The sequence below is a fragment of the Mustelus asterias genome, chromosome 18 (genome assembly GCF_964213995.1).
Source record: "Mustelus asterias chromosome 18, sMusAst1.hap1.1, whole genome shotgun sequence".
In the NCBI taxonomy this organism is placed as follows: Eukaryota; Metazoa; Chordata; class Chondrichthyes; order Carcharhiniformes; family Triakidae; genus Mustelus; species Mustelus asterias.
This window is the reverse complement of record NC_135818.1, coordinates 88,452,532-88,472,448: the sequence shown is the minus strand read 5'-3', so window position 1 is coordinate 88,472,448 and position 19,917 is coordinate 88,452,532. Positions and strand designations below refer to the sequence as shown.

General features: G+C 46.9%; 1 protein-coding gene across 1 annotated transcript in view; it reads right to left on the bottom strand.

The window, feature by feature from the left end:
• Nucleotides 1-250: 250 nt before the first annotated feature.
• LOC144506787 (estrogen receptor beta-like) overlaps nucleotides 251-19,917 on the bottom strand; it is a 33,430-nt gene continuing 13,763 nt past the window's right edge. The window contains exons 2-4 of the mRNA XM_078233147.1: nucleotides 17,125-17,607; nucleotides 2,270-2,436; nucleotides 251-363 (exon numbers count right to left, since the gene is read on the bottom strand). Coding sequence (XP_078089273.1) covers nucleotides 251-363; nucleotides 2,270-2,436; nucleotides 17,125-17,534 — 690 coding nt within the window. The 5' untranslated portion in view covers nucleotides 17,535-17,607. The remainder of the gene's footprint in view (nucleotides 364-2,269; nucleotides 2,437-17,124; nucleotides 17,608-19,917) is intronic.

Sequence of the window (19,917 nt, the reverse complement as noted above, 5' to 3'; positions counted from 1 at the left end):
ATGGATCAGCACCATCTGCTCAGGGGCAGTTAGGGATGGGCAATGAATTCTGACCTAGCCAGTGACACCCACATTTTGAGAATATTTTTAAATCTGTGTGTGTCTCTCTCTTTCTAACACACACTTGCCACCCCTGTTCTCAATGGATTCACTCACTAAATGACACTACGGTAGCAAAGTTCAAAGATCATTACCGAACTGATGATATAACCTGCTATTCCTAATCTTTGCAGAAACGTCGACCAGACTCTCAGACTGGAACAGTTTCGCTTTTGCTTTCAGAGGCTTGGGAATTCATATTTGAAGGGTTGATGAGGGTGACGCTCTTGATGTGATGTACATTGATTTTCAATCGATACAGTACTACACAACAGACCGGTGAGAAAAGTTATAGCTCATGGAATGGAAGGGGCACACGTGACACGGATCCAAAACTGGCTGAGTGACAGATGTGGAGATGCCGGCGTTGGACTGGGGTAAACACAGTAAGGAGTCTAACAACACCAGGTTAAAGTCCAACAGGTTTATTTGGTAGCTAGTGGCGTTTGCTACCAAATAAACCTGTTGGACTTTAACCTGGTGTTGTTAGACTCCTTACTGAGTGACAGATAGCAGAGAGTAACTGCTGCCAATGGATATTTTCCAGGCTGGGGAGGGTTTGTAGTGGAGTTCCCCAGGGGTCGGTATTGGGAGCCTTGCTTGTCCTGATATATATGAATGATCTCAATCTTGGTGTGCAGGGGACAATTTCAGAGTCTGGAAGTGTTGTAAATCGTGAGGAGAATACGGTGTAAATTCAAAAGGACAGAGACATGTTGGGGGAGTGGGCAGATAGGTGGCAAATAAAGTTCAATGCGGAGGAGTGTGAGGTGATGTGTTTTGATTGGAAGAGCATGGAACAATGGTCACCAATAAATCAAATTGGGAATTCCGCAGAAATGTCTTTGCCCAGACAGTGGTGAGAATGTGGAATGAAAGGAACGAGTACAGTGACAATTTATGGGGAAGTTAGACAAGTGTCTGAGGGAGATGGGGAACAGAGGTCACGATGGTACATTCCGAGGAGGAAAGATGGGAGGAAGGTCAAGTGGAACATTAACACCGGCACAGAGCGGTTGGGCCGAATGGCCTGTTTCTGTAATGTATAACCAAGATAATCCTGTGTGCTTGTCTCGGGTCTTCACACAGGCCAATCCTTGCTCAGGTGCCAAGGAACTATCTTGTGAGAATAAACCGTGATTACAGGAACCCACTCGGTCCAAGGATAAAAGAGCAAAATTACTCCAAATGGATCCAAACAAGTGATCAAGAAGGGATTGGGGTGGGTGCGGTTTACCGAGAGTCAGGGTGAACAGCCGAGAATCAGGGAACTATTGTATTTATCAAGATGTTTCTTTAAACATTTCTGAATTTTAGTTACAAAAATATCAGACGTGGGAAAAAACACAGTTTGACCGACAGGTCAAGGATTATCCCCGGATGAAAAAGAGTCAGTTTGCTTTCCAATTGGCTGAGCAGGTTAGGCACGATTAGGATGGACACATTGAGCCAATGGTGGGAGAGTGGAAGCTGGGGCTGGGACCAATTGGAGGAGGTCATTGACAAACCTCCAGAAACATGTCCAAGCAGCCATGACAATCCCTCATTCTACCCTGTGCTCCCATCGACACTCTGAACAGAATGTGTTCGAGCTTTGCACCTCTTTGGATGACCCAAGGTCTTGGAGAGCCTATCGTTCTCCACTGCTTTCTCCATGGCAACGCCTCATCCAGAGTCAACATAGCAACAAATCAGCATCGTTTTCTGTGTAGTATAAATTGTTGTGAGAATTTGAAATTTGGTATTCTTGTGTTTGTCCTGATGAATGCAAGAGGAAAAGCTTCAACAGGCTGTTTCTCTTCAGCAGAGTTTAATTCCTCCAGCAGTTACGACTCATTAATCTTCCACACTTGAGGCAAGACGAGCTTATTCTCTATAAACGTGTAATTATATTCAACCATTTGAGCTCCACTGAATTTACACTGCACCACACCCCCCAATCCCGACCCCCACTGCCTCCCACCCCCATACCCCCACCCCCAGGCTAATCTCTCCTTCCCGACGTGCAGTGCTCGGAATGGGAATGGGAATGGTGTATGTACCAAGGATCTGTATCACCAGAAGGTGCTCCTTTAGATTTGGGATTGCTGGGACGAAGGTGGACGTTCTGCAGGTGTTTGTGGTAACATGAACAAAGGGATCGCAAAAGCAGCAGCACCGCAGCCCGTACCTTGAATGCTTCTTTTGAAGAAGGCTTTGCATCCCTCACAGGACCACACCCCGTAGTGATAGCCCGAGGCAAAGTCATTGCAGACGGCACAGAAGTGAGCGTCCCGCCTGGAACAGACACTGCTGATCGAGGAACCCGGAGCCGCACCTTTCTTCCTCAAGCTCTCCCTGGAGAAATAAAGAATTTTCATTAATATAGAGTATTTCAGCACTCCCTCTGACAGTGCGGCACTCCCTCAGTACTGACCCTCTGACAGTGCAGCACTCCCTCAGTACTGACCCTCTGACAGTGCGGCATTCCCTCAGCACTGACCCTCTGACAGTGCGGCACTCCCTCAGCACTGACCCTCTGACAGTGCGGCATTCCCTCAGCACTGACCCTCTGACAGTGCGGCACTCCCTCAGCACTGACCCTCTGACAGTGCGGCACTCCCTCAGTACTGACCCTCTGACAGTGCGGCATTCCCTCAGTACTGACCCTCTGACAGTGCGGCACTCCCTCAGTACTGACCCTCTGACAGTGCGGCATTCCCTCAGTACTGACCCTCTGACAGTGCGGCACTCCCTCAGTACTGACCCTCTGACAGTGCGGCACTCTCTCAGTACTGACCCTCTGACAGTGCGGCACTCCCTCAGCACTGACCCTCTGACAGTGCGGCACTCTCTCAGTACTGACCCTCTGACAGTGCGGCACTCCCTCAGCACTGACCCTCTGACAGTGCGGAACTCCCTCAGTACTGACCCTCTGACAGTGCGGCACTCCCTCAGAGCTGACCCTCTGACAGTGCGGCACTCCCTCAGTACTGACCCTCTGACAGTACGGCACTCCCTCAGCACTGACCCTCTGACAGTGCGGCACTCCCTCAGCACTGACCCTCTGACAGTGTGACACTCCCTCAGTACTGACCCTCTGACAGTACGGCACTCCCTCAGCACTGATCCTCTGACAGTGCGGCACTCCCTCAGCACTGACCCTCTGACAGTGCAAGTACATAAATTATTGTAGCTGACAGGGTCGTTTGAGAAAAGGGTTAATAAGGGATACCGGTTCCTGGGTTACATAAAGGGAGGCATCGAGTACAAAGCAAGGGACATATGATACATCTTTATAAAACCCTGGTTCAGCCTCAGTTGGAGTATTGCGTACAGTTCTGGGAGCCAGAGTCAGGCAGGTGTGGGGGAATCAGCGTGTTGGGACGGAGCAGCTTCAGCCCCTGACTTTATACAACAGGTAGCAGCTGTTTGCTCTGTGTGGGAATGGGGAGAAGGACTGCAAGCTGGATGTGTGGATTGACCATGGCATTGTGGGTGAAGGATGACATTCAAGTGGAAGGAGTGAAGAGGAATGTGTTAGTGATAGGAGACAGTATAGTCAGGGGGATAGATCCTGTTCTCTGTAGTCGAGAGAGAGAATCCAGATGTTGTGTTGCCTGCCCAGTGCCAGGGTTCAGCATATTTGCTCAGGTCTGTAGAGGAACCTGTAGTGGGAGGGGGAGGATCCAGGGGTTGTAAACCAACGCCACAAGTAAGACTAGGAACAAGGTTCTGCAGAGGGAGTATGAGGCATTAAATTAAAAAGCGGAATCTCAAAGGTAATCTCTGAGAAAGCTCTGTCTCTGAATTCACGCAGCATTGGAAATAAAACAGACTAACTGATAAATGGAAATAAGTAAGTGTGATTTGATAGTCATTATTGAGACCTAACCGCAGGGCGACCGGTTGGAATATTGGAGGTTGCATGACTTGATAGATTTGACAGAGAAAAGACCATAAGATGTAGGAGAAGAATTAGGCCACTCGGCCCATCGAGTCTGCTCCACCATTCAAACATTGGCTGATATTTTTCTCATCCCCATTCTCCTGCCTTTTCCCCATCACCCCTGATGTGGAGATGCCGGCATTGGACTGGGGTAAGCACAGTAAGAAGTCTCACAACACCAGGTTAAAGTCCAACAGGTTTATTTGGCAGCACAAGCTTTCGGAGTCTTGCTCCTTCATCAGGTGAGTGAGGACTTGTCACTCAAGTCCTCAAGGACAAGTCCTCACTCACCTGAAGAAGGAGCGAGACTCCGAAAGCTTGCGCTGCCAAATAAACCTGTTTGGGCTTTAACCTGATGTTGTGAGACTTCTTACTGTCCATAACCCCTGATCCCCTTATTAGTCAAGATATTCAAAGTCATGAGGAGGCTGGACAGAGTAGATGGGGAGAAACTGTCCCTGCTGGTAAAAAGATCGGAAACGAGAGGGCACAGATATCAAGTGATTTGCAAAAGAAGCAAATGTGATATAAGTAAAAAGTTTCACCCAGTGAGTCATTGGTGTCTGGAATGCTCTGATTGGGAGTATGGGGGAGGCAGGTTCAATCGAGGCATTCGAGATGGCGTTCGATTATTGTTTGAATAGAAACAATGTGCAGGGGTCCGGGGAAAAGGCAGGGGGATGGCACTAAGTCACGTTGCTCGTTTGGAGAGCCAGGGCAGACACGATGGGCCAAATGGCCTCCTTCTGCACCGTAAACAATTCTGGGTTTGTGTGATGTGACATTTTGAAAGGACAGACAGCTAGGAAAACATAGACATAGAAACATAGAAAATAGAATCAGGAGGAGGCCATTCAGCCCTGTTCCACATTCATTGTGATCATAGCTGTCACCCAACTCAATAGCCTGATCCCCCTCCCTCCCCCATATCCTTTGATCATCTTTACTCCAAGTCGATACCTAACTACTTCTTGAAAATATTTCGGCATCAACTGCTTCCTGTGGTAGTGAATTCCACAGGCTCACCACCCTCTGGGTGAAGAAATGTCTCCTCATCTCCATCCTAAACAGTTTATCCCGTATCCTCACCATCAGGAATATTCTTCTTGCATCTCCCCTGTCTCGTCCCATTAGAATTTTATAAGTTTCTGTGAGATCCCCCCTCATTCTTGTGGAGTTTGCACATTCTCCTCGTGTCTGCGTGGGTTTCCTCCGGGTGCTCCGGTTTCCTCCCACAGTCCAAAGATGTGCAGGTTAGGTTGATTGGCCAGGTTAAAAATTGCCCCTTAGAGTCCTGAGATGCGTAGGTTAGAGGGATTAGCGGGTAAATATGTGGGGGTAGGGCCTGGGTGGGATTGTGGTCGGTGCAGACTCGATGGGCCGAATGGCCTCCTTCTGCACTGTAAGGTTTCTATGTTTCTATTCTTCTGACCACCAATGAATATAATCCTAACCGACTCAATCTCCCCTTATATAATAGTCCTGCCACGCCAGGAATCAGCCTGGTAAACCTTCGTTTCACTCCCTCTATAGCAAGAACATCCTTCTTCAGATAAGGACACCAAAACTGCAACACAGTACTCCAGGTGTGGCCTAAGCAAGGCCCTGTATAACTGCAGCAAGACATCCCTGCTCCTGGACTCAAATTCTCTCGCTATGAAGGCCAACAAACCACGTGCCTTTTGGGGAGCCAGCAGACCAGCCAGTGGTTTATTTGGACTTTCAGAAAGCTTTTGACAAAGTCCCACATATGTGATTAATGTGTAAAACTAAAGTGCATGGGACTGGGAGCAGTGTACTGAGATGGATAAAAAACTGGTTAGCAGACAGGAAACAAAGAGTAGGAATAAACGAGTCTTTTTCCAAATGGCAGGCAGTGACTCGTGGCTGCCATGGGGATCAGTGCTGGGACCTCAACTCTTTACCATTTATAAAAATGACTTGGATGAAAGGACTGAAGGTGTGGTCGCTATATCTGCTGATGACACAAAGATAGGAAAGTACATAAGGAGGCTATAAGAGGATGTAGAGAGGCTAAGTGAGTGGGAAAAGATCTGGCAAATGGAGAATAATGTGGGAAAATGTGAAGTTGTCCATTTTGGCAGGAATAATTGAAACATACAAGATGCTGAGGGATATTGACAGGGTGAATGTGGAGAGGATGTTTCCCCTTGTGGGACAATCTAGAACGAAAGGTCACTGTTCAAAAATGAGGGGTCATCCATTAAGACGGAGGCGGGAATTTTTTTTCTCTCAGGGCTGTGAGTTTCTGGAACTCTCTTCCTCAGGAGGCAGTGGAAGTCTTTGAATATTTTTAAGGCCAAGTCCGGTAGATTCCTGATTAACGAGGGGGTGAAAGATTATTGGGGGTTGGCAGGAATGTGGAGTTGAGATTAAAATCAGGTCAGCCATGATCTTATTGAATGGTGCAGCAGGCTCGAAGGGCGAATGGCCTCCTCCTGCTCCTAGTTTCTATGTTTCTATGATTTCCTTACCGCTCTATTTTGGTCCCCAGGGGAAAATGCAAAGATACAAAAACAACAACTGTTTTGAGTACAAAACATTTGAATCGATGTTGAAGCCCAGCAGGGGACGCAGCAAGAACAGGAATGGAGACTGGACACCCCATTCACAGGAGAGAGTGAGCGACAAAATGGGTCTGGGTGGGGAGGGGGGCCATTTAAGAGCTCACTGGGTACTGGGATAGGAGAGTGCAGGGATGGAGGGGCTGAATGGACCACTGAATCTGAATTTGTAATTGTGATTAGCTGCTTGGGAGCAGGAATGAAATGAGAATCACTGGGTTTGAAACGGAACCATGGTCAGGAGTAAGTGTGAGGGGATTAAACATGTGGAGTATAATGTGGGAGGTGTGAGGTCACTCACTCCAGACATAATAATAGAAAAGCAGAATGTTTGTTAAAGGTGTGAAACTCGTTAATGTTCAGAGAGACTTGGGTGTGTTTGTAAAGGGACCACATCTTGTTAACTTGCAGGGACAGCAAGCGACGAGGGAAGCAATTGGAACGTTGGCCTTTATTGCAGGAGATTGGAGAACAGGAGTGAAGAAACCTTGCTGCAGTTGCGCAGGGTTTTGGTGAGACCACATCTGGAATTGTGTCTGCTGTTTTGGTCTCCACATCTAAGGAAGGAGGTGGTACCTATGGTACCTACCATGGAGGTGGCACTGGATTGGTTCCTGAGACAAGGGGTTTGTCCCATATGATAAATTGGGTCAGTTTTCTCTGGAGTTTCGAAGAATGAGAGGCGATCGCATTGAAACCGACACGATTCTGAAGGGGTTTGACAGGGTGGATGCAGAGATTGTTTCCCCTGGCTGGGGAATCTAAAACACAGGGGCACAGTCACAGGATAAGGAACGGATCGTTCAGGATTGAGATGAGGAGAAATTTTTTCAAAGGGTTGTGAATCTCTGGATTTCTGATCCGAGTGTTGTGGATATTAAACAGATTGAAGGCTGCGATAGACAGATATTTGTTCTCGGAGCAGGAGAGTGGCGATGAGGTGAAAGGTCAGCCATCATCGCATTGAATGTTGGAACAGGTTCAAGGGGACGAATGGTCTACTCCTGCTCCTACTTCTCACGTTCTCATCTTAACAATTGGAGTTCTCTCTTGAGCACAGATAAAATAATAGATAATGGCAGCACGTAACCATGCAATGACAAGGCTTGTTCAGATACTAACACAGTAACAGAACCCTCTATTATAAACCATTCAATCAAACTACCCACTTTCACTATCCATTATGTGACAACCTTTGACCCGGAAGCACGAAAGAAAATGTGTAGTTTCTTTAAGATGTCTATGGAATCTGTAATTAATGTTAAGAATGTTTGAAAAGGGCTTTACAGTTTGCATCAATTTTATCTTTCTCAAAGAAGAGGGCCCACAGAAATTAAATTTTAATTTTAATTAATTCACGAACAGAGGGTAATATCTGCAACACCAGTCCTGTGCCCCACCTGTGACACATGGATAATCCAGGACAGTCCAACTGCCCCAGAGGACTACATTTGCAGGAAGTGTGAATAAAGGAGCATGCATACGGTGGCGAGCGACATAGACAGAGATTTCAGGGAGGTGCCCATGCCCAAGGTTGAGGAAGATCAAAGAGAACAAAACAAAGAACAATACAGCACAGGAACAGGCCATTCGACCCTCCAGGCCCACGCCGCTCCCTGGTCCAAACTAGACCATTCTTTTGTATCCCTCCATTCTCACTCTGTTCATGTGGCTATCTAGATAAGTCTTAAACATTCCCAGTGTGTCCGCCTCCACCACCTTGCCCAGCAGCGCATTCCAGGCCCCCACCACCCTCTGTGTAAAATACGTCCTTCTGATATCCGTGTTAAACCTCCCCCCCCTCACCTTGAACCTATGACCCCTCGTGAACGTCACCACCGACCTGGGAAAAAGCTTCCCACCGTTCACCCTATCTATGCCTTTCATAATTTTATACACTCTATTAGGTCACCCCTCATCCTCCGTCTTTCCAGTGAGAACAACCCCAGTTTACCCACTCTCTCCTCATAACTAAGCCCTTCCATACCAGACAACATCCTGGTAAACCTCCTCTGCACTCTCTCTAAAGCCTCCACGTCCTTCTGGTAGTGTGGCGACCAGAACTGGGCGCAGTATTCCAAATGCAGCCGAACCAACGTTCTATACAACTGCAACATCAGACCCCAACTTTTATACTCGATGCCCCATCCTATAAAGGCAAGCATGCCATATGCCTTATTCACTACCTTCTCCACCTGTGACGTCACCTTCAAGGATCTGTGGACTTGCACACCCAGGTCCCTCTGCGTATCTACACCCTTTATGGTTCTGCCATTTATCATATAGCTCCCCTCTACGTTAGTTCTACCAAAATGCATCACTTCGCATTTATCTGGATTGAACTCCATCTGCCATTTCTTTGCCCAAATTTCCAGCCTATCTATATCCTTCTGTAGCCTCTGACAATGTTCCTCACTATCTGCAAGTCCAGCCATTTTCGTGTCGTCCGCAAACTTACTGATCACCCCAGTTACACCTTCTTCCAGATCGTTTATATAAATCACAAACAGCAGAGGTCCCAATACAGAGCCCTGCGGAACACCACTAGTCACAGGCATCCAGCCGGAAAAAGATCCTTCCACTACCACCCTCTGTCTTCTGTGACCAAGCCAGTTCTCCAGCCATCTATCCACCTCCCCCTTTATCCCATGAAATCCAACCTTTTTCACCAGCCTACCATGAGGGACTTTGTCAAACGCTTTACTAAAGTCCATATAGACGACATCCACGGCCCTTCCCTCGTCAACCATTCTAGTCACTTCTTCAAAAAACTCCACCAGGTTAGTGAGGCATGACCTCCCTCTCACAAAACCATGCTGACTATCGTTAATGAGTTTATTCCTTTCTAAATGTGCATACATCCTATCTCTAAGAATCCTCTCCAACAACTTCCCCACCACGGACGTCAAGCTCAGATCGATGGGTGACAGTCAGTGTAGGAGCCCCCTGAGGCTGCCCCCTCCCTCTCTCAAACAGAAGCATCATGTTGGGTGCTGTTGGGGAGGACAGCGTATCAGAGGATGTTGACAGCAGCGGCCTGGACAGTGACACCACTGCCTGCTCTGCTGTACAGCAGGGAAGGTCAAAGTACAGGCCTGCAGTGGCAGTCAGGGGTGCAATAGTAAGGGGCACGATCAAGTGCTTTTGTGACCGCATTTGAGACTCCAGGATGGTCTGTTGCCTCCCGGGTGCCAGGGTCAAGGACGTCTCTCAGCAGGCACTGTGCATTCTGAAATGGGAGAGCGGACAGCCAGTAGTCGTGGTCCATGTTGGAATGAATGACACGGGTAGGAAGGAAAATGCGGTCCGGCAAAATGAGCTCAGGGAGTTGGGAAGGCAGCTGAAATGCAGGATCCTCCAGGGTGGTATTCCCATGAACACTCCCTGTGCCACGTGGTTGTGAGGCAAGAAATAGGAAGACAGTGCAGCTTAATAAGTGGCTGGAGAGTTGGTGCAGGAGGGAGGGGTTCCGATTTTTAAACCACCGGGACCTCTTCCACGGCAGATGGGACCTGTGATGGCGATTAAATCACTCGGGAGGCTAGATGGTACCCGGGAAATAAAGGCTTTTGTTACTAACAAGAATGGAGCAGACTATATACAATACAATCCCAGACTAAAGGGTCACCAGGCAGTGCAGTGACCTTTATACTTCTCCAGGTAGGCGGGGCCAACTGGAGTGTACCACAGAACAATATCAACAGGTAGAACAGCCCAACCCTAACCCCAACAGTGACAACAGTAACATATCTACAAATACCCATAGTGCTGACCATCTATGGTTCAGTACTCATAGTGGTAACCAACTATGGTTCACCACAACCTGTACAAAAAGGATGGGTTGCATCTTAACTGGAAGGGCACGAACATCCTAGTGGGAGGATTTGATCGTGCAGTTCGGATGGATTTAAACTAATAAGGCAGGTGGGGTGGGACCCACAGCAGTAGATCAGGGAGTGCAGAGACTGTGGAGAACTCAGTGAATGGGTCCAGTAAGGCTCAGAGAAATAAAACACAGGGAGAGTATACAAAACATGACACTTTAACGCACAGAGTATGACAGGTAAGGCAGATGAACTTAAACCTTGGAATTATGATGTTGTGGCAATTACAGAGACTTGGATGAAAGAATCATAGAATCCCGCCTGTGCAGAAGGAGGCCACTCGCTCCATTAAGCCTGCACCAGCAACAATCCCACCCAGCCCCTATCCACGTAATCCTATGTATTTACCCTGCTAATCCCCCTGACCAAGGGATAATTTTACATGGCCAATCAACCTTACCCATACATCTTTGGACTGTGGGAGGAAACCGGAGCACCCGGAGGAAAACCCACACAGACACGGGGAGAACGTACAAACTCCGCACAGACAGTGACCCAAACTGGGAATCGAACCTGGGTCCCTGGAGCTGTGAGGCAGCAGTGCTAACCACTTTGCCACCGTGCTGCTCCTTTTTGGTCAGAGAGAAAGGTAGGATTGGCAGCTTAACATTCCAGGATTTAGATGCTTCAGGCGAGATAGAGAGGGTAACTAAAGAGGTGGGGGTGTTGCTTTACTGATCAGGTAGAATGTCACAGCTATACAGAGGGAGGACACCTTGGTGGGATCATGCAGTGATGCCATGTGGGTAGAACTCAGGAACAGGAGCGGTGCAGTCACACTGTTGGGGTTGTACAACAGACCTCCCAACAGCCAGTGTGAAGTGGAGGAACTGATATGTCAGCAGATTATGGAAAGATGTAAAAACAACAGGTTTGTTGTGATGGGCGATTTTAACTTCTCCCAACATAGACTGGGATTCCTTTAGTGTCAGGGGCTTGGACGGGGCAGAGTTTGTTCACTGTGTCCAAGAGTGCTTCTTGAGGCAATATATAGATAGTCCAAACTTGGGAAGGGGCTACCTTCGACCTGGTTCTGGGAAACGAGCTGGACAGGTGATTGGTGTCTCAGTGGGCGACCATTTTGGGAACAGTGATCACAATTCTAGAAGTTTCAGGATACTTATAGAAAAGGATAGAAGTCCCAGAGTGAAAGTACTAAACTGGGGGAAGACTAACTACGACAATATTAGGCAGGACCTAGGGAATGTAGACTGGGGACGGCTGTTTGAGGGTAAATCCACATTCGATATGTGGGAGTCTTTTAAAAGTTAGTTGTTAACAGCGGCATCTCGGCCTTTTGACTGAGATGCAAATGAGATCGGCCTTGAAAGAGATGCAATGCCTACTCCTATCAGCTTGGATTATGTAGATCAAGCCCAAGACAGGAAGTAGTGAGCCTGTCTTGTCAGCTTGGATCGGGAATGTCTCACTTGCTGAGACTTTGAATTGGACTTTGATTGGATTGAATTGGATAGAAACAAAAAAAAAGTCAGTTGTGAACAATTCAGGGCAAGTATGTCCGTGTAAAAATGAAGGATAAAGATGGCAAGATTCAGGAACCCTGGATGACGAGCGAGATTGTGAGCTTATGGCAGGCTGATACAGATACTTTCCTCATGGCAGGCTGATACAGAAGGTGAAGGCAAATGGGATCCAAGGTGAGCTGGTAAGATGGAAACAAACTGGCTTGGGCATAGAAAGCAGAGAGTAGCAGTGGAAGGGCACTTTTCTAACTGGAGGTCTGTGACAAGCGGTGTTCCACAAGGATCAGTGCTGGGGCCTCTGTTGTTTGTAATATATATAAATTATTTGGAGGAAAATGTAGGTGGTCTGATTAGTAAATTTGCAGATGATACAAAAATTGGGGGAGTAGCGGATAGTGAGGAGGATTGTCAGAGGAAACAGCAGGATATAAATCGACTGGAGACCTGGGCCAAAAGATGGCAGATGGAATTTAACCTGGACATGTGTGAGGTGATGTGATTTGGAAGGTCTGCTTCAGAAGGAAATTATACAGTAAATGGTAGAGCCATTAGAAATATTAACATACAGAGGGATCTAGGATTGCAGATCCACGGTTCCCTGAAGGTGGCAACTCAGGTGGACAAGGTGGTCAGGAAGGCGTATGGCATGCTGGCCTTCATCGGTCGGGGCGGTGAGTACAGGAATTGGAAAATCATGTTGCAGCTGTATAAGACTTTGGTAAAATTGATGATTTGGGTTCATGGTGCCCCCCATGGGGATTGTAGCAATGACAACAGAAACCATCTCCCACTCACTACACAACAACAAATCATCAAAAACAGCTTTTCCCAGTAAAACCTGTCAGAGTATAACACAGCTCAACATGGAATTTATCAATGTCACCCACCTTAAAACAAGAAACGCAATATAACCCCATCTCCAATTTCACAGCTCCCAGTGCCGCCAGAATTCACCAGCAAACAATCAGCAAAGTCTTTAGGAGTTAAATCGGAATCTCAGTTTACGTACTAAATAGTTCTGATTTTTTTTAGTTTTCGCGTGGCACATTAATGAGTTATTCAACTCGCTGCCAAACTTTTATATAACAGCACCTTTGAGAACGCTATCCCTTTGGAAGCAATCGATCACAAACTGCAATGGTGCAAAACTCCAGCTCTCACACAGGCATCTTTGTGATTTGCCCAAGCAGAGAGGCATCAACTCAATCCCTGAATGATTAACTTTCAACCGACAGCTCTGGGATGGAGGCCAGCAAAGGAACGGCAGCCGGAGGGAACGGAGAATTCTAGAAAGCTGTCCTTTCAGCTTTGTGAGGTGGTGTCCTTCCACAGGAGGATGGTTCCTCACGTTGCTGAATGCAAGAACTTCCCCACAAAGTGAGCCAGCACTGAATTCAATTCACTTCCCACAGTGCCTTCAACTCAAATCATAACCAGAGCCAGCAATCTCAATCATCTTCACCCAGGCCAAGGGATAGGTTAGTGTGGGAAATGGGAATCGAGGAAGAGAGTGTAGGAATATGAATAGGGAGAGACCATCACTCCATCGAAGATCAGACAGGAAACAGGAAGAGAGCATTCGCTCCATCGAAGATCAGACAGGAACAGGAAAAGACCATCACTCCATCGAAGATCAAGCAGGAACAGGAAGAGACCATCACTCCATCGAAGATCAAGCAGGAACAGGAAGAGACCACTCACTCCATCGAAGATCAAGCAGGAACAGGAAGAGACCACTCACTCCATCGAAGATCAGACAGGAAACAGGAAGAGAGCATTCGCTCCATCGAAGATCAGACAGGAACAGGAAAAGACCATCACTCCATCGAAGATCAAGCAGGAACAGGAAGAGACCATCACTCCATCGAAGATCAAGCAGGAACAGGAAGAGACCACTCACTCCATCGAAGATCAGACAGGAAACAGGAAGAGAGCATTCGCTCCATCGAAGATCAGACAGGAACAGGAAAAGACCATCACTCCATCGAAGATCAAGCAGGAACAGGAAGAGACCATCACTCCATCGAAGATCAAGCAGGAACAGGAAGAGACCACTCACTCCACTGAAGCTACTTGGACATTGAATGTGACCATGGCCGATCTGCCTCAATTCCATTGTCCTGCCTGCTCCCCATATCCCTAATTCCCTGGAGACCAATAGTCTGTCTGTTCCATAAATAAAGTCAGCAGTGAAGCATCTACAATCCTCTGGGATTCCAAAGATTCACAACTCTTAAATATAGAAATTGCTCATCACTTCAGTCCTGAATAATCGATTGGTCATCCCGAGACTGTTCCCTCCCCGTCTCGATTCCCCAGCCAGGGGGAAATAGTTTCCGTATCTAGAAATAAAATGCTGGGAAATCTCAGCAGGTCTGGCAGCATCTGTAAGGAGAGAAAAGAGCTGACGTTTCGAGTCCAGATGACCCTTTGTCAAAGCGTTTTTTCTTTTGGTTTCAGATTCCAGCATCCGCAGTAATATGCTTTTACCCAGTTATTTTAGTCTCTGCATCTATCCCTTTCAGCCCCCTTTTGAATCTTATACATTTCAATGAGATAAACTCATAATTACTCCGCCTCTCATCACAGGAACCAAGCGAGTGAACCTTTGCTGTGCCAATTGCAATGTGAGTATATCCTTCCTCAGAGATACGGAGACCAAAACTATACGCAATATTCCAGATGTGGCCTCACCAAAACCCTGCACAATTCCAGCAGATTTCTTTATTCCTGTACTCCAATCGAATTTCTGTGTTCATTGTTAGGATTTTTTTAATTCAGTAGATTCCAGCACTTTCCTGATGACTGATGCTGGGCTAGCTGGCCTCTCATTCTGTTTTTTCCCTCCCTCCTTTCTTAAAGAGCGATGTTCCATTGACTTCCAATCCATTGGGATCATTCTAGAAGCTGGGGAATTTTGGAAAATCACAGCCAGTGCATCCCTTATCTCTGTAGCTGCCTCTTTCAGAACTCTGGGATCTGGGCCATCAGGTCCTGAGCATTTATCAGTTTTTAGTTTCTCAATTTCCTCCAATACTTCTTCTCTGCTGATATTGATTACCGTAAGTTCCCACTCTTATCGCCCTCAGGTTATTGCCTATTTCTGGTATGTAGTTTCTATCTTCTACCATGACAACAGATACAGAATATGAATGTCTCTGACTTTTACTCATTCCATCAGACCAAAAGATGAAGCAGCAGAAGCAGGCCATTCGGCCCATCGAGTCTGCTCTGCCATGCAATCAGATCATGACTGATCTGATGTGAGAATCCTCAACTCCACTTTCCCGCCTTATCCCCATAACCCTCAATTCCATTACTGATTAAAAATCTGTCTGTCTCAGCCTTGAAGATACTTAATGAGCCAGCCTCTACAGCCCTCTGTGAAAAATAATTCCACAGATTCACTCCCCTCAGAGAAGAAATTCCTCCTCATTTCTGTCTTCAATGGGTGCCCCCCTTACTCTGATCATTTCTCCTGTCTCCACTTTAGCTACTCTCTTCCTTTTTACACATTTATAAAAGTTCTTACAATTGGTTTTGATATTTCTCGCTGGTTTATTCTCACACCTGTTTTCCTCGCTTGACCAACATTTTTCTGGTTTCTAAAACTCTCCAAATCTACAGGCTTACTACTTTGCTTTGTAATGTTAGAAATATTTTTCTATTAATCTTGACACAATGCTTGATGCCCTTTGTACATCACAGACTGGTCTTTATAGAGTCATATTTATTTATTCTCATCTTTATTTTTGGATGAGTGGGTACCACAGGGATCTAACTGTTGGGCCCTAGCTATTCACAATATATATCACTGATTCAGATGAGGGAATCAAATGGAATATTTCCAAGTTTGCTGACAACACAACACTGGTTGGGAATTTGAGTGGTGAGGAGGATGTTAAGAAGGTTGATTGAACATGCTAAATTGTCCTAGTGTCCCGGGATGTGATAGGTTAGAGGGATCAGCATGGTAACTGAGCAGGAATAAGGCCTGTGTGGGATTGGTGTCGGTGCAGGCTCGATGGGCCAAATGGCCTCCTTCTGCACTGCAGGGATTCTATGATTCTATGAAGGTTCAAGGAGTTTTAGACAAGTTGAATGAGTGAGCAAAAACATGGCAGATGCAGTATAACATGGATAAATGTGAAGTTATCCATTTTGGACAGAGAAAAGAATGGCAGAGTATTATTTAAATAGTGATAGATTGGGAAATGTTGATGTACAAAGGGAACTGGGTGTCCTTGTACACTAGTTACTGAAAGCAAAGTATTCCTTCTACACTATTCGCCACTGAGACACATGGAGAGATATTAGGACATCTGGCAAATCTTAATTGGAGTAAGAAGTCTCACAACACCAGGTTAAAGTCCAACAGGTTTATTTGGTAGCAAAAGCCACTAGGTTTCAGAGCGCTGCTCCTCCGTCAGGTGAGTGGGAGTTCTGTTCACAAACAGGGCATATAAAGACACGAACTCAATTTACAAACTAATGGTTGGAATGCGAGTCTTTACAGGTAATCAAGTCTTAAAGGGACAGACAATGTGAATGGAGAGAGGGTTAAGCTTAACCTGTAGGGACTCGCATTCCAACCATTAGTTTGTAAATTGAGTTTGTGTCTCTATTTGCCCTGTTTGTGAACAGAGCTCCCACTTACCTGATGAAGGAGCAGCGCTCCGAAAGCTAGTGGCTTTTGCTACCAAATAAACCTGTTGGACTTTAACCTGGTGTTGTGAGACTTCTTACTGTGCTTACCCCAGTCCAACGCCGGCATCTCCACAATGAATCTTAATTGAACAGGTACGTTTTAAGCATTGTCTTGTAGGAGAAGAGAGAGATAGAGAGGTGGACAGGTTAAAGAGAAAATTCTGGAGTATACAGTCCAAGAAACAGAAAGCAGATCCACCGATGGCAGGGTATTTAAAATTGGGGCGTGCAAAGGCCAGGCTGGAGGAGTTTAGACAGTTGGTTGGGTGATAGGGATGGAGGAAGTTACAGATTTAGGGAGGGGTGAGACCATGGAGGAGAGATACACACAGGATGGGAATTGCTGGACTGGAAGTCAGTGTACGCGAGTGAGCACAGAGGGGGTCGGGAGGGTAAATGGTGAGTTCGGAGAGTCTGGGCTCAGTTTTCATTCTTACCTGGTCAACAGGTGTTGATCTCCTGATCTGAGGTCATCCCAAGGACTCTTGGATGGTTCGGCATACATGATAGGCTGCTGGCAGCGTAGCGTGATGGGAGAAACATGGCCAGGAGAGGACCAGTACATTGAAGGACTCAAACTCTGCTGCACAATGGTGCTGTCAGATCCCCCAGCATCGTTGGACATGCTGTACCCCAGTATGGAGGGACTGTAGAAGGCAAGTGTGGGGTATTCATTTGGTGAAGGAATGCAAATAGGAGCATGTTCAGACAGACTTGGCACTGAACTACCGTACTGGGACTGATTGGCTCCAGATGGAGGGGAGTTTTTAATCTGGTTTTCTATTGGTCCAGCTCTCAGTTCCTGTAGCTCAGTCATTGAAGATTCTTTCATCGGCGAGTTGGCCATGCTTGAAGCGCAGCTCCCACGCAGAAAGAACTTGTTTGGAGATCTTCGCTCATAAAACCATTGCGTCTTCTCACTGAGAAAAAACAGAGCAGGAGGAAAACAATCAATTATTTTCCAAAATATAAACTCCAAAACGTGAGGAGAGGTTTAGGAGACAGTCTGGCCATCTGGCAGTCAGGCAGTCTGTCTGTCTGTCTGTCAGGCAGTCTGACAGTCTCTCAATCTGGCAGGATGGCATTGTTATTGATTTGGAGCAGGGCAGTGCCCAGAGCGTAGTAATCACATTGTATCCCACTTTCCCCTGGTTAGCACACCCTCAGCGCCATGTACAGTCTGGACATCACATCGAAACAATGGTGGATTATCCTTGGCAGGATTCTACACCAATTAGATTAGGTTAGATTATGATCAGAGATGAATAGGGACAGTGTAGAGGGAGTTTTACTCTGCATCTAACCCCGTGCTGTACCTGTCCTGGGAGTGTTTGATGGGGACAGTGTAGAGGGAGTTTTACTCTGTATCTAACCCCGTGCTGTACCTGTCCTGGGAGTGTTTGATGGGGACAGTGTAGAGGGAGCTTTACTCTGTATCTAACCCCGTGCTGTACCTGTCCTGGGAGTTTTTGATCGGGGACAGTGTAGAGGGAGCTCTACTCTGTATCTAACCCTGTGCTGTACCTGTCCTGGGAGTGTTTGATGGGACAGTGTAGAGGGAGCTTTACTCTGTATCTAACTCCATGCTGTTCCTGTCCTGGGAGGTTTTGATGGGGGACAGTGTAGAGGGAGCTTTACTCTGTATCTAACTCCATGCTGTTCCTGTCCTGGGAGTGTTTGATGGGGACAGTGTAGAGGGAGCTTTACTCTGTATCTAACCCCGTGCTGTACCTGTCCTGAGAGTGTTTGATGGGGACAGTGTCGAGGGAGCTTTACTCTGTATCTAACCCCGTGTTGTACCTGTCCTGGGAGTGTTTGATGGGGGACAGTGTAGAGGAAGCTTTACTCTGTATCTAACCCCGTGCTCTACCTGTCCTGGGAGTGTTTGATGCGGACAGTGTTGTGTAAAGTGTTTTAGTTCTGGATATGATGAAAATCCTGGGTAGGGAGTTTGTGTAAAAGCTGGGGTGGAATGTGATATTTCACACTCCTCTCTGGAGAAGGGATTGAGCTGTCCAGACTGACAGGAGTGAAATGGTCCACAAATTAAAAGTGAATCTCATGGACATTGTGGCGATTAAAACCTGGAAGAAAGATCACAGGAGCATTGAAGAAATTGTGGTTTTGAAAGCTTTTCTTTGCACATTTTTATTAATTATGGAAATGGGGAATAGAGAAACAAAAGCTGTTTGACTGACAGCCAAAACCCATCCAATCACTGTCCAGCTTTAACAAGATGGGGGAATGGTGCAATGATTGGCTCGCTGGGCGAGGAATGACAGGGTGCGAGTGCCAGCTGGTGGAAGGTGATGAGCTGAATCCTTGGGAAGATGTCCAATAAGAGTAGAGGCGGCTGAGGGACTTCACTGGTGCATTCTGGGAGAAGTCGGACCAGCAACATTTACCAAGTAGTGGGAAGCAAAAGATCTGGTGTCAAGGAGCGGTATACCCGAAACACGACATTAGTGTTTCCCTCCCTCCCTCCTCCTCTAACCAAAAGGCCACTGTGAGAAGGTAAAAGTGAAGGTAAGGGTTTCATAAATTTTTTCAAATAATTTAATTGGTGCTCGAAATGTCAGTCAGTGGGGTTAAGTGTTGCATTTGTGAGATGTGGGAGATCCGTGACGCTTCCAGCGTCTCAGACGACTATGTCTGCAGGAAGTGCACCCAATTGCAACTCCTTACAGACCGCATGGATTGGTTGGAGCAGCAGCTGGATGCACTTAGGAGCATGAAGGAGGTGGAAAGCATCATAGATAGGAGCTTTAGAGACATGGTCACACCCAAGGTACAGGCAGATAGATGGGTGACCGCCAGAAGGGGCAGGCAGTCAGTGCACGAACCCCCTGTGGTCATCCCCCTCTCTAATAAGTATACCGTCCTGGATACTGTTGGGGGATGGGCTATCAGGAGATAACAGCAGCAGCAGCCAGAGCAGTGGTACCACGGCTGGCTCTGTTGTTAAGCAGGGAGGGACAAAGAGAACTAGAGCAATAGTTATAGGGGTCTCTATAGTTAGGGGTACAGATAGGCGTTTCTGTGGATGTGAAAGAGACTCCAGGATGGGATGTTGCCTCCCTGGTGCCAGGGTCCAGGATATCTCTGAACGGACAGAAAGCATTCTGAAGGGAGCGGGTGAACAGCTAGAGGTCGTGGTACATATTGGTACTAACAACATAGGCAGGAAGAGTGATGAGGTCCTGCAGCAGCAGTTTAGGGAGTTGGGTAGA